This window comes from Otolemur garnettii, unplaced genomic scaffold (genome assembly GCF_000181295.1).
Source record: "Otolemur garnettii isolate 467f Iridium unplaced genomic scaffold, OtoGar3 scaffold00230, whole genome shotgun sequence".
NCBI classification, from domain to species: domain Eukaryota; kingdom Metazoa; phylum Chordata; class Mammalia; order Primates; family Galagidae; genus Otolemur; species Otolemur garnettii.
The window spans coordinates 1,277,523-1,290,925 of record NW_003852625.1 but is presented as its reverse complement, the minus strand read 5'-3'; the positions used below and the strand labels follow the sequence as shown (position 1 = coordinate 1,290,925).

The window sequence follows — 13,403 nt, the reverse complement described above, 5'->3', positions numbered from 1 at the left end:
AAAAAAAAAAAAAAAAACTTGTTATTTACTTAAACTTAATATCAAGTAATTTAATAAAAGTGCCAAAATATGAATAAACTTCACACATAATTTGCTAGTGGAGAATTCATGTTCAAGGAAAAATAAAGTATGTGCTTTTAATATTTTTCAGTATAAATCAACAAGGAAGAGTTCAAGTGGGAATGAAAATGATGAGGTGAGAAAAAAGGATAATTTCAATAATTATTTGAGATGTTTACTTACCATATTGAGTTGGCTGAATGATAATAAAATTCAATCTTTCAGATTCTTTGTTTTTGATTTAATACATGGGTTTTCTCCAATAATAAAAATGTTCAAGCATCATAATACAATTATTGATTAGTTCATTTCTATATGTCCTTTAGAACACAATTAGCTAATAATTCAGTTTTAGAATTTCATCGTCATTCATCTTGTACCTATAACCCATGAATTTAAGTTTATTTTTCCTATCTTTCTAAATTAGCCTGGTTGTCAATTCAGATTTTTTAGAAACTTTGTATAGGAACTCTTTCCACAAATTCTGTGCACTATTTTTTTTTTTTAAAGAGACAGAGTCTCACTTTGACACCCTCAGTACAGTGCTGTGGCGTCACAGCTCACAGCAACCTCCAGCTCTTGGGCTTAGGCCAGGCATTCTCAAACTACGGCCCCGCAGACTGCATGTGGCCTGCCTAGGACATTTATATGGCCTGCTGGGTGTTTTTGCCACGGCTGCCTGTCCTGCTTAGCAGCTGATTCGACCCGAGGCCCACAGTCCAGCCCTCCAACGGTCTGAGGGACAGTGAACTGGCCCCCTGTTTAAAAAGTTTGAAGACCCCTGGGGTGATTCTCTTGCCTCAGCCTCCTGAGTAACTCGGACTACAGGCACCCGCCACAATGCCCAGCTATTTACTTTTATTGCAGTTTGGTCGGGGCTGGGTTTGAACCCGTCATACTCGGTATATGGGGCCGGTGCCCTACTCACTGAGCCACAGACGCTTCCCTTCTGTGCACTATTTTAAAATTTGAAATTGTATTTCTACAATTTGTTCATTACCATAAATTTTTCTATTGCACCAACATAATAAACTGTGCAGCAACCTAGCTTTATTGAAATGATACATTTTCATCACCTGAAATATTTAAGTTTTTGTATGTTTTTGGTTAGGGGAATTGATAGTTAATTTGATGTTGAGTACTTGGCAGGCTTCAGTAAATGCCTTTATTTTTAGGAAACAGAATCACAAAACAATTAATAGAGTCAAGTGAGTTATCATTCCCCAGCCCAGATGCCTATTTCTCTCCATGGCCTCTCCCATAGTATACACTAGCATAAATAAAAGGCAGCTCTGCCAATAGCTGGTCATCTTTCACTGTTATTACTTATAATTAATCCTGAATGACATGTTTTGTGTAGGTGTGTTTGGTAATATTTACCTGTACATGAACACAGTCAGTTCCTGTACACCTACCCCTAGCTTTGCCTTGCACCAGCTATACAAGATCTTGGTTTGCTCCCAAATATTGTTGTTTCCTAGGGAATGGTCCACTATGTGGTCACTAGAATGGCTTCATCAACTCTTAAGGCTTCAGTAAATAACACCTGCATACCTGCTGCAGCCTCTCAGGGTTGTCTCTAGTATAGACATTTACTCTGAGCTTCAGGCTCTTCTAATCTTATATCCATCTTCCTACCTGCTTAGACTCTCTGCTGGATATATCACGTAAACCCACTAGGACTTAACATATTCAAAACTAAGTTTTTCATTTTTGCTTCTAAACTCAGTTTTCCATAGTGTTCAGCAGTTGGTTCAGTGGCTTTCAACCTTGTCTGCACTTAAAAAGTATTGGTACTTGAGTCTCACCTCAAGGTATTTTCATTTAATTGGCATGTGGTATGATGTGGTGTGGCCTGAGCAAGGAGGTTTTCTTTAAATTACTATTGTTTTGGGGCGGCGCCTGTGGCTCAGTGAGTAGGGCAATAACCCCATATACTGAGGGTGGCGGGTTCAAACCCAGTCCCAGCTGAACTGCAACCAAAAAATAGCCGGGCATTGTGGTGGGCACCTGTGGTCCCAGCTACTCGGGAGGCTGAGGCAAGAGAATCGCTTAAGCCCAGGAATTGGAGGTTGCTATGAGCTGTGTGATGCTACAGCACTCTACCAAGGGTGATAAAGTAAGACTCTGTCTCTACCAAAAAAAACAAAAAGGAGAATTATAAATTATTATTATTTGAGATTCAGTGAGGGTACAAAGAATTAGGTTACACTGATTGCATTTGTTAGGTAAAGTCTGGCTTGTAATTGTGTCCCGCCCCCAAAAGGTGTGCCATACATAGTGACCCCATGCCCCTCTCTCCTCCTCTTTCCCCATCTCTCATTCCCCTACTCCCCACATTATATTAGATCATCTACTGCCTTCATATTAGAATTGAGTACATTGGATTCTTGCTTCTCCACTAAGCAGAATGTGTTCCAACTCAATCCAGGTTAATACAAAAGATATAAAGTCTCCATCTTTTTAAATGGATGAATAGTAAGTATTCCATAGTATAAATATATCACAGTTTATTAACCCATTCCTGGGTCAGTGGGCATTTAGGTTGTTTCCACATTTTGGCAATTGTAAATTGAGCTGCAATAAACAGTCTAGTGCAAATGTCCTTATGATAAAATGAATTTTTTTCTTCTGGGTAGATGCCTAGTAATGGGATTGCAAGATCAAATGTGATGTCTAATTTGAGTTCTTTGAGGATTCTTCATACTTCCTTCCAGAAAGGTTGTATAGTTTGCAGTCCCACCAGCAGTATAAAAGTGTTCACTTCTCTCCACATCCACGCCAGCATCTGCAGCTTTGAGACTTTGTGATGTGGACTATTCTCACTGGGGTTAGGTGATATCTCAGGGTGGTTTTGATTTGCGTTTCTCTGACGATCAGGGATGATGAATAGTTTTTCAAATGTTTGTTGGCCATTTGTGTGTCTTCATCAGTGAAGTTTCTATTCATATCTGTTGGACAATAAGGTTTTTGAAGTTTACCATCTGAGGTTAATCCACAGCCAAGCTCTGAGAACTACTGAGTTAGTAGAATCACCATTCACCATCCAGTTAGAACAGAGACTGCCAAACTATGGCCCAGGGACCAAATTTGGGCTACCAGATGTGATTATAAATAAAGTTATATTGGAAAAAAGCCACACACATTTACATATGGCTGCTTCTGCATTACAATGGAAGAGTTGAGTACATAAGTCCTTCTACTCCTCATCTGCTGGTTCTCCTTCCAAGGTTTCAGTTACCCATAGTCAGCTGCAGTCTGAAAATAGATGATTATCATATAGTAAGATATTTGAGAGAGGGAGAGAGACTAGATTCACTTAAATTTTATTACAGTGTATTGTTACATTTATTCTATTTTATTAGCAAATGATGCTAATCTCTTATGCCTAATTTATAAAGTGAACTTTACCATTAGTGTGTATGTATAGGATAAAAAACATAGTGTGTATACAGGGTTCAGTACTCTCTGTGGTTTCAGACATCAACTGGGGGCTTAGAATGTACCCACTGTGGATAAAGGGAAACTAGTTGCTACAGAGATCAGCAAAAGGCCTACTATTTGGCCTTTTATATAAAACGTTTAGTGAATGCCTTCCTAGAGATTCAGTTTGACTGTTTTCCTTGTCTTCTTATTACCTGCCTCAGTATCTATTGAGTGGCAAAGGCATACTATTTATTTATTTATTTTTATTGAAATATTTTGTATACATTCCCCACTTTTATTTCTGCTATTTGTCCTGGCATAGGTCCTTATCATTTCTCACCTGGACTACTGCAGAAGCTTCCTTGTTCTTTTCCCTTTCTCAAGTTCATTCTCCTCACTGCAGCCAGAATGATCGTCTTGGTTTTTTATTTCAGGTTAATGTGAGGGTACAAATAGCCAGGTCACAGTTTTTGAAGTTTTTAGGTAGAATTTCTCTTATAGTTGTGTCCCACATGCAAAAGGTGTGCCATATACCCCTACATTGTGCCCATTAAGTGGGAATACACCAATCTCCCGATCCCTCTCCCCCATTCCTGCCCCTCAACTTGAATTGAATTGAGTTTTACTCCTATGTGGGCATGTATTAGATCATCTACTGGTTTCATATTAGATTAAAGAATGTGTTTCACCTCCTTCCAGGTTAATACAAAATATTTAAAGTCACTATCTTTTCTTATGGCTGAATAGTATTCCACAGTTTGTTAAACCATTCCTGACTTGATGGGCATTTGTTTCCACATCTCGGCAATTGTAAATGGAGCTGTGATAAACTACTACAAATGTCCTTATGATAAAATGATATTTTTTCGTCTGGGTAGATGCCTAGTAGTCGGATTGTGGGGTCAAATGGGAAGTCTAATTTGAGTTCTTTGAAGGTTCTCCATACTTCTTTCCAGAGAGACTGTATGAGTTTGCAGTCCCACCAACAGTGTAAAAGTGATCTCTCTCTACATCCACGCCAGCATCTACAACTTTGGTAATTTGTGATGTGGGCTAATCTTACTGGAGTTAGGTAATATCTCAGGCTGGTTTTGATTTGCATTTCTCTGACGATGAAGGTTAATGAACAATTTTTTATGTTGGTTAGCGATTCACCTGTCTTCCTCAAAGAAGGTTCTGTTCCTGTTTCTTGCCCAGTGATAGGTGGGATTGTTTGCCTTTTTTTGTAGATTAATTTGAGTTCTCTGTAGATACTAATTATCAAGCCTTTGTCAGATTACTAACATGCAGGCTCGGCACCTGTGGCTCAAGTGGCTAAGGCGCCAGCCACATACACCTGAGGTGGCTGGTTCGAATCCAGCCCGGACCTGCCAAACAACAATGACGGCTGCAACTAAAAAATAGCCAGGCATTGTGGCGGGTGCCTGTGGTCCCGCTACTTGGGAGGCTGAGGCAGGAGACTCACTTGAGTCCAGGAATTGGAGGTTGCTGTGAGCTGTGAAGCTACAGCACTCTACCCAGGGGGACAGCTTGAGGCTCTGTCTCAAAAAAAAAGAAAAAAAGATTACTAACATGTAAACTTTTTTTTGCATTCTGAAGCTGTTTGCTTTAAGCTTATTCCCTTAGTTGTTGTGTATTAGTTTTTCAGTTTAATTAAGTCCTTTTGGTTCATTATTGTTGTTGTTACAATTGCCAAGGAAGTCTTCTTCATAAAATCTTTCCCCAGGCTGATCCTCAAAAGATTTTCCCATACTTTTTTCTAGTATTTTTATTGTTTCATGTCTTTGATTTATATCTTTTATCCATCTTGAGTCAATTTTTGTAAGTTGTGGAAGGTGTAGATCCAGTTTCAGTCATATATATGTGCTTGTCCAGTTCTCCCAGCATCATTTATTGAGTAGGAATTATTGGGGGGGGGTGGTTCCATACAAAATGAAGAAAAATTTTTGCAGTTTGTCAATGTATGGTGTTGGTATTTTAATGAGGATTGCATTGAATCTGTAGATTGCATTTTTAATATAGACATTTTAACAGTGTTGATTCCTCCCAGCCAAGAGTATGGCATATTATTCCATTTTTTTAACTTAAAGTTTTGAGTTCTTTTTCTTTCTTTTTTTTTTTAATTAAATCATGGCTATGTACATTAATGCAATCATGGGGTACAATGTGCTGATTTTATATACAATTTGAAATGTTTTCAGCAAACTGGTTAACATAGCCTTCACGGCATTTTCTTAGTTATTGTGTTAAGACATTTATATTCTATACCTAGTAAATTTCACATGTACCTTTGTAAGATGCACCGTAGGTGTGGTCCCACCAATTACTCTCCCTCCATCCATCCTATTATTCCATTTTTTAATGTTTTCTGCTATTTCTTTCCTTAGGGTTTCCTAATTATCTTTGTAGAGGTTCTTTGCCTCTTTTGTTAGGTATATTCCTAGGTATTTCATTTTCTTTGAAGCTGCTGTGAAGGGGATTATGTCTTTGATGAGCTTCTCAACTTGTCTGTTCTTGGAGTATACAAAGACTACTGATTTGTGAACATTGATTTTATACCCTGAGATGTTACTGTATTTTTTGATTACTTCCTGAAGTCCTGTGATTGAGTCTGTGGGGTTTTCTTAAGTATAAGATCATATCATTGACAAAGATTGAGAGTTTGACCTACTCTGCCCCCATTTGGATTCCCTTTATATCCTTCTCTTGTCTGACTGCATTGGCTAGAACTTCTAGCACTATGTTTACTAGCAGGACAGTAGAGGACATCCTTATCTAGTTCCTGTTCTAAGTGGAAAAGCTTTCAGTTTTACTCCATTCAGTATGATGTTAGTTGTGGGTTTGTTGTAAATGGCTTCAATCAGTTTAAGAAATGTGCCACCTATGCCTATATTCTTAATGTTCTCATTAGAAAAGGATGCTGAATTTTGTCAAATGCTTTTTTCTACATCTATTGAGAGGATCATATGGTCTTTGTTTTTGCTTCTGTTAATATGGTAAATTACATTTATGGATTTGTTTACGTCAAACCAGCCTTGCATCCCTAGGATGAAGACTACTTGATCATGATGCATAATTTTTTTAATGTGTAACTGTAATCTATTGGCTAAGTTATTTTTTTACAGTTTAATGTATTTTAATAGCAAACTTACAGGAACAGCACAGAAGATAGACAACATTAAAAACATGTACTTGCATGTAGGACAACTCAGTTAGAAAAGTGTAGTGAATGGATGGAACCTACTGTATGATACAAATGATACAAACACCATTTAGTTGCCGTCAATAAGAAATTTACTTCTTTTAAAAAAAAATCCAAATGCTGGCATTGTCCAGAAAAATTTAACAGGTTTATTTGTAATTGTTATCAAGTCGAACTGCTGAAACTTGTTCACTGAAACATTTTGACTCGCTTTAATGCTGCACATCCCCGCATTTTATATTAAAAATTCACACACAAATGAAAGTGGAAAAACGGCCAATACCTGATTTCTGTCCCCTATTTTTCCAGTCGCAATCATATACTTAAGTATCTTTTGACCCCATGGGGAAAAAAAAATCTAATGTTCAGAACTACCAATAACAGGAAGAAGAGAATTTTTTTTTTTTGATAATGAAATGTTTTCCCATCATAGCAGACTCTTAAGCACATTCTCCATGTATGCAGCGTGCTAGCTGGATGTCTTTTGGCATAATTGTTACACATTTGGCATGGATAGCACACAGGTTGGTGTCTTCAAAAAGGCCAATCAGATAGGCCTCACTTGCCTCCTGCAAAGCACCAATAGCTGTGCTCTGGAAGCGCAGATCTGTCTTAAAGTCCTGAGCAATTTCTCGCATCAGACGCTGGAAAGGAAGTTTGCGAATCAGAAGTTCAGTGGACTTCTGATAATGTCTTATTTCACGGAGTACCACAGTACCAGACCTGTAGCGATGAGGTTTCTTCACCCCTCCAGTAGAGGGCGCACTCTTGGGAGTGGCTTTTGTAGCCCGTTGCTTCCTGGGTGCTTTACCACCGGTGGATTTGTGGGCAGTCTGCTTTGTATGAGCCATGGTATAAAGACCTCCTTACTTACCCGCCTTCTTTGGCTGGAGCTCGGAGAGCTAGAGGCGGTGGCTGCGAACGCAATTGAAAGCGATTGGCTAAGATTTTATTGATTTTAAGTATTTTTGCATTGATATTCATTAGTGAAATTGGTAAGTAGTTCTCCTTTTTGGTTGAGTCTTTTCTGGTTTTGGTATCAGGGTAATGTTTGCTTCATAGAAAGCACTGGGGAAGGTGCCTTCCTTCTCAATGTTTTGGAATAGTTTCTGCATTATAGATACAAGCTCCTCTTTGAAGGTTTGATAGAATTCTGGTGTGAAGCCATCTCTTCCAGGACTTTTTTGTTTTGTTTTGTTTTGTTTTGAGACAGAGCCTCAAGCTGTTGCCCTGGGTAGAGTGCTGTGGCGTCACAGCTCACAGCAACCTCCAACTCCTGGGCTCAAGCGAGTCTCCTGCCTCTGCTTCCCAAGTAGCTGGGACCACAGGCACCCGCCGCAACACCTGGCTATTTTTTGGTTGCAGCTGTCATTGTTATTTGGCAGGCCCAGGCTGGATCCAAACCCACCACCTTAGGTGTATGTGGCTGGCGCCTTAGCCACTTGAGCCACAGGTGCCGAGCCCAGGACTTCTTTTTGTTGGAAGATTTTTTTTATTGTTTTTTCAATCTCAGTGTTTGATATTGTTCTGTTCAAGAGAACTCTTTCTTCATGGTCTAGGGAGATGGTGTGATTCCTGGTATTGGTCCATTTCTACCACATTGTCAAATTTCTGGGCATAGAGTTTCTGTGGTATTTGTTGATAGTTTGCCTTTTCGTTTCTGATTCAGGTTATTAGAGATCTTACTTTTTTGTTTCTAGTTAATCCGGCCAAAGGTTTATCAATTTAGTTTATCTTTTCTTTCTTTCTTTTTTTTTTTTTTTTAAGACAGACTCTTACCTTGTTGCCCTCAGTAGAGTGCTGTAGCGCCATAGCTCACAGCAACCTCAAACTCTTGGGCTCATGTGATTCTTTTGCCTCAGCCTTCCAAGTAACTGGGAAATGTATGTGGGAAAGGTAAGAAAAGTAGAAAAGTCTCTACCAAAAGAGAGATAAAAGGAGAGGAGTAAAAAAGGATGAAACAATTAAAGGGGCTGAAAACCATAACAAAAATGGAGGCGCCCTTGCTATTTAAGAAAGAAAAAATGAAAAATAAAAATGTAACCAGACAAAAAGAAGAAAAAAGGCAACAAAAATAACAAAACAGAGGGAAAAAGAACTAAGAAAAAAATTGTGAAAAGGAGCAAAAAATGGAAGATATGTGTGTGTGTATATATATACTTTTATATATGTTGCAGCATATTGCCTGTACACCAAATGGCGGTATGGTGTTAGGAGATGGAGAACACAAATGCTGCTTTTTCTGTATATAAAATGGAAGGTGGAAGCCATTTTCTATTTGCAGAGGCATTTGAGTCCTATCTTTATGGCTTATTTGATCTCAATTAGGGTCTGGTCACATCATCAGCTTTCAGTCCTCTTGTGATTGGGGTCCTAAAGCTCCAGCCACCTTCCTTAGGAGGCACGTTAAACAGTGCCCCCTGACAACCACGGGGTTTTCCCTGAGGATGCAGGGTCTATTCAGCTCACCCCAAGGATAATTGCCTGAGCTCAGCAGGTGCACCAGAGCCAACCATGCACTAGGACTCTGCGAATTGTTCTTCTGATGTGGCCTTCCCACAGTGGCACACCTGTTTAGCAGCCACATCAATGGGAGATCTACCCTTCCAGGTATTCAGTCTTGGCCACTGAGCAATTTTTGAACCCCTCACTAGTTTAAGTAGTTTAAACTGCTTGCTAGAGCTGTTTACTCTAAAATCAATAAACTATAGGACAGCCTTTCCTCTTCCCCAGACTGCATGAGGGCTAGTTGGCCAGCCCCTGCCTGTAAGTGAGCACTTGCCCCATGTGCCGGTTCTCCTCAGTTCCAAACCTCTTCTGCTCCTGGAGTCCACCACTGTTTCACTGTGCCCTCAGAGTAATGTCCCTGTGTAAGTTCCCCCAGCTAGAGGTGACTGGAGTTCTAGTTCCCCTGTCTCACATTGAGTGGCTAATAAGGAGCTGTTTCTAATCCACCATCTTGTGCTGCCCCCCACCCCCACCATGATCATTTCAAAGAACATATAGTCAGGCCATTCTCTTGCTTAGAAACCTTAAAGTTCACCTCATAACCTAGAAGGTAAATTCTAGATCCTTGTTTATAAAGCCCCTGCTTACCATATCAACCTCAACTTGCAACTTGTCCTTCTTTCATCTTACCTTCCAGCAATAGAGAAGTGCTCAAAGTTTTTCTGTGCTCATCCTTCCATTTTTTGCTTCTTTATCTTTGTTCTTGTTCTCTCATCTTGAAATATTTCTTCTTTTTCTGGTAAACACTCAGACACTTATTCTCCCAAGTACCTATTATTTGTGCTTCATAATATGCCATGCATAGCTCTGTATTGTTCTGAGAATTCTATCTTGCTTACATACATGAGTCCATTTTTCTCATAGACTAAAAGGTCCTTGAATGGATGATATTTTAGTAAATTTCAATATTCTCAGTGTCTAGCAGAGTATCTGACAAAGGCAGTAATTGTCTGGTGAATTAATGAGTAAATGTTCTTGTGGTATGCATATTCAAGGGTGAATGTCAAAAGTTTCATATTAGGTTGGCAGTAGAATTGTCATTCAAAAATCATGAACCTTTTCATATTTTATAAAATTAATATTTTGTAATCATTTTAAGCCTATATTTTATATATAATCTTCCAGATGTGAATTCTTCTTTGGAGTGATGGACCTTTTGCACGTCTTCATTTACATGTCTCTGATTGTTAACAGGTCATTGCTATTATGTATAGACAGTACTTCTCAAATTGTAAAAGTACTGTACTTAGAATCACTTGGATCTTACTGAAATATAGATCTTGGGTGGGGCCTGAGTTTCTACATTTCTGACAAACTGCCAGAGGACACCTGTGCTGCTGGTTCATAGACTACACTTTGAGTGGTAAGGTCCTAGATGGTATAGTGCAGATTTTTCCTTAGTAGTTGACCAAAACAATTTTTATTTTCCTTTTGTTGTGTTTAAATCATCATTTGTATTATAATTTCATATTTTCATCTTTTTATTTTCATATTTTAGCAAGACAGTGATAATGCTAATATGTCACCACAATCTCCAGTATCATCTGAGGTACAAGTTCTGTTTTTATATGTTTTTATGTGCTTTTGAAATATGTTTTCTATAGAGTTCTTATTTGCTTCTTCCCTCAAACTTAATATTTTTTAACAATGTAATTTATTCACCTTTATCTTTAAGTCCTTGGTAGACTAGTTTATACAGACCTTCTGGCATATAAAAACTCTAAGAGTACCATCTTTTGTATAAATATTGACAGTATCATTTATTTATGATTTTCATACTGGGAAATGTTTATAGATCAAAGAAAAATCACGTTATGAAATGTATGTATGTTTTCTGATTCATTTATATTTTAAAGTAAATGGTAGCCAGGCATGGTAGCTCGCACCTGTAATTCTAGCTCTCAGGGAGGCCAAGGTGGGTGGATTGCCAAGCTTAGTAGTTTGAGAGCAGCCTAACCAAGAGCTAGACACTATCTCTAATAAAATAAATAAATAAATAAATAAATAAATAATAGATTATAAGATCAGCTTTCAAATTTTAAATATGAAAAAAGTAGTTTAGCATTGTGCAATGACCTTTGGTTTTTCTTGTAACCAGTTAGGTCTGAAAGCAATGCAATAGAAACTTCCTTTTTCCACGAGAAACATCCCTGCAGTGGGTTGTTCCTATCGACAGGAGGTTACACTTTTTTTTTGGCATCTGAGACCTTAAGGGGATAGTATGGGAAGAATGGGTATATGAAAGTTACAGCTTATGAAATCTCAATCAAATACTCTGGTGTTTTGGTTAAAACTATTGTTTACAACTACTATACTGTTTATTTGCCTGCTTACTTTATGATTTTATGGTCTGTGCTCAGTGAGGAGAGTATTTGTACCAACTTTCTCAAATAAATTTTATTACTTTTATAATATAATTTTGTTTGCATTTAGGCAAGTGAAATTTTGTCTAGGAATTCATAACAATTTAACCAAAATAATGAAGACAAACTATGAGGCTTGTGGATGGATAGGGTGGTAAGCATGTATGTGTTTTGATAGCTCAGCTAACATTCAGCTTGAACTTTATATCACATGATAATCAGCAGAAGATTCAGACAATCTACAGAATTCTGATCACTTCTATTTCATATGTGAATGGAAAATGGTAAGACCAATTAGTGTAGTGTTTACTATTAAGAAAGTCCTTGCCTGTACATTTGAACCTAATAGCAATGCCACCAAATGAGTATCATCACCATCATTTTACAGCTAAGATTGACATCTTTCCCAAAGAACCTAATCAGTAAATGGCAGACAAGTGATGGAAGGCTAGGTCTATATACTTCACAGAATTGTTATACAGATTAAATAAGGTGCTAACATTATATGGTTTTATTTCTGTGCAGTTTATAGATAGTTTCATTTAGTTAACTTAATTTTCACAATAACCTCATTTGAAAGATGAAGAAACAATGACAAAGAAATTAAATATTGTGCTGAAGACATAGCCTAAGATTTCTGACTCTTAAGTTCAAGTTTATTTAAAATGTACTACAGATCTTTCCAGATCAAGCCACTATGTATGAAGCACTTTTGAATAATGTGCATTCAAATAGAAGAAATAATAATTTACCATCTATTGTTCTGTAGCCTTTATTAGTATGAATATATAGATTTGCTTCAGGTTACTCATTGTTAATGCTACTCAACAAACTTGCCTGGTGTAGCAGAGCCAAACAGTGACACTAGAATTCACAGAGAAAGAAAGGCATTTATTGTAGGGTGCCAAGCAAGGCGAACGGGCAGCCAGCACTTAAGACCTAAATGCGCTGATGGCTTATGAGCAAGGCTTTTTACTATGCTTGATCTTTACCAAAAGGCTGAAAACTGATAATGAGCAAGGAGTTTTAAAGGCAGGGGTGCGGGGGTTTTCAAAGTGAGTTGAGGGCTGGGAAATTTCCAGGACTTCCTGATCTACTTCTGGTTTTAGTGTGTCTGAGGGCTACATGAAAGTAAACCCATTTTCCATTGGGCAAGGGTCCTGATTTCTAAAAACAACTTAAGGACATATGTTAAGGTATTATCTTTAGTTTCTATAGGGAACCAAACATCTTGTGGCTCTGACTTACTTGGGTGGCTATAGTTTAAGTTATTATAATCTTCTTGCATAGCAGGTTATTCATTTTCTTTTCTAACTGATGGTTGCAGGCCTAAGCTAAGTGCTTGGGAATTTTCCTTAAAGCAATTTTATTTTTCCTTTATTTTTAGGTCAGGGGAGTGGGGGGTGAGGCCCAACAGGCCCCTAAGGAAGATCCCTGCTCCATCTCATTAAGTGTTAAATCTGTAGTGGATATTGAGTATACACTGAATTCACTTTTCACTTGAAGCTTCCTTTATTTTTGGGAGAATTTACTCTGGCTCTTTTTTTAAAAAAATGTTATATTTTATATATTTCTGTAATGATTTTCATTTTTCTTATACTATAAGAGAGAAATATTTAAAGACTTGTCTAGTCAGGTTACTTGGCAAATATTTATTGACTTCTTACAAGTGAAATGCATCAACTTGAATCAAATGCTAGTTACTTTTGTCTACTAATTGTGGAAATAGATACTTCTCAAAATTGAATGGATATAAATAAATGGCTTTGATTATTTGGAAAGAAAAGAGATCTTATTTATTTTCTGTTTTTTTAGGACTATGAGAGAACTGATAGTTTTTCACA

General features: G+C 37.7%; 1 protein-coding gene and 1 non-coding gene across 2 annotated transcripts in view; both read left to right on the top strand.

Annotated features, from left to right (window-relative positions):
* Positions 1–13,403, top strand: part of LRCH2 (leucine rich repeats and calponin homology domain containing 2) — a 150,226-nt gene that overhangs the window by 128,666 nt on the left and 8,157 nt on the right. Inside the window, exons 15-17 of the mRNA XM_012812883.1 lie at positions 152–196; positions 10,695–10,745; positions 13,375–13,396. Coding sequence (XP_012668337.1) covers positions 152–196; positions 10,695–10,745; positions 13,375–13,396 — 118 coding nt within the window. The remainder of the gene's footprint in view (positions 1–151; positions 197–10,694; positions 10,746–13,374; positions 13,397–13,403) is intronic.
* On the top strand, positions 11,256–11,384 carry LOC111722287. Its single transcript, XR_002771129.1, has one exon. It is a non-coding gene; the product is annotated as a small nucleolar RNA SNORA35 (small nucleolar RNA).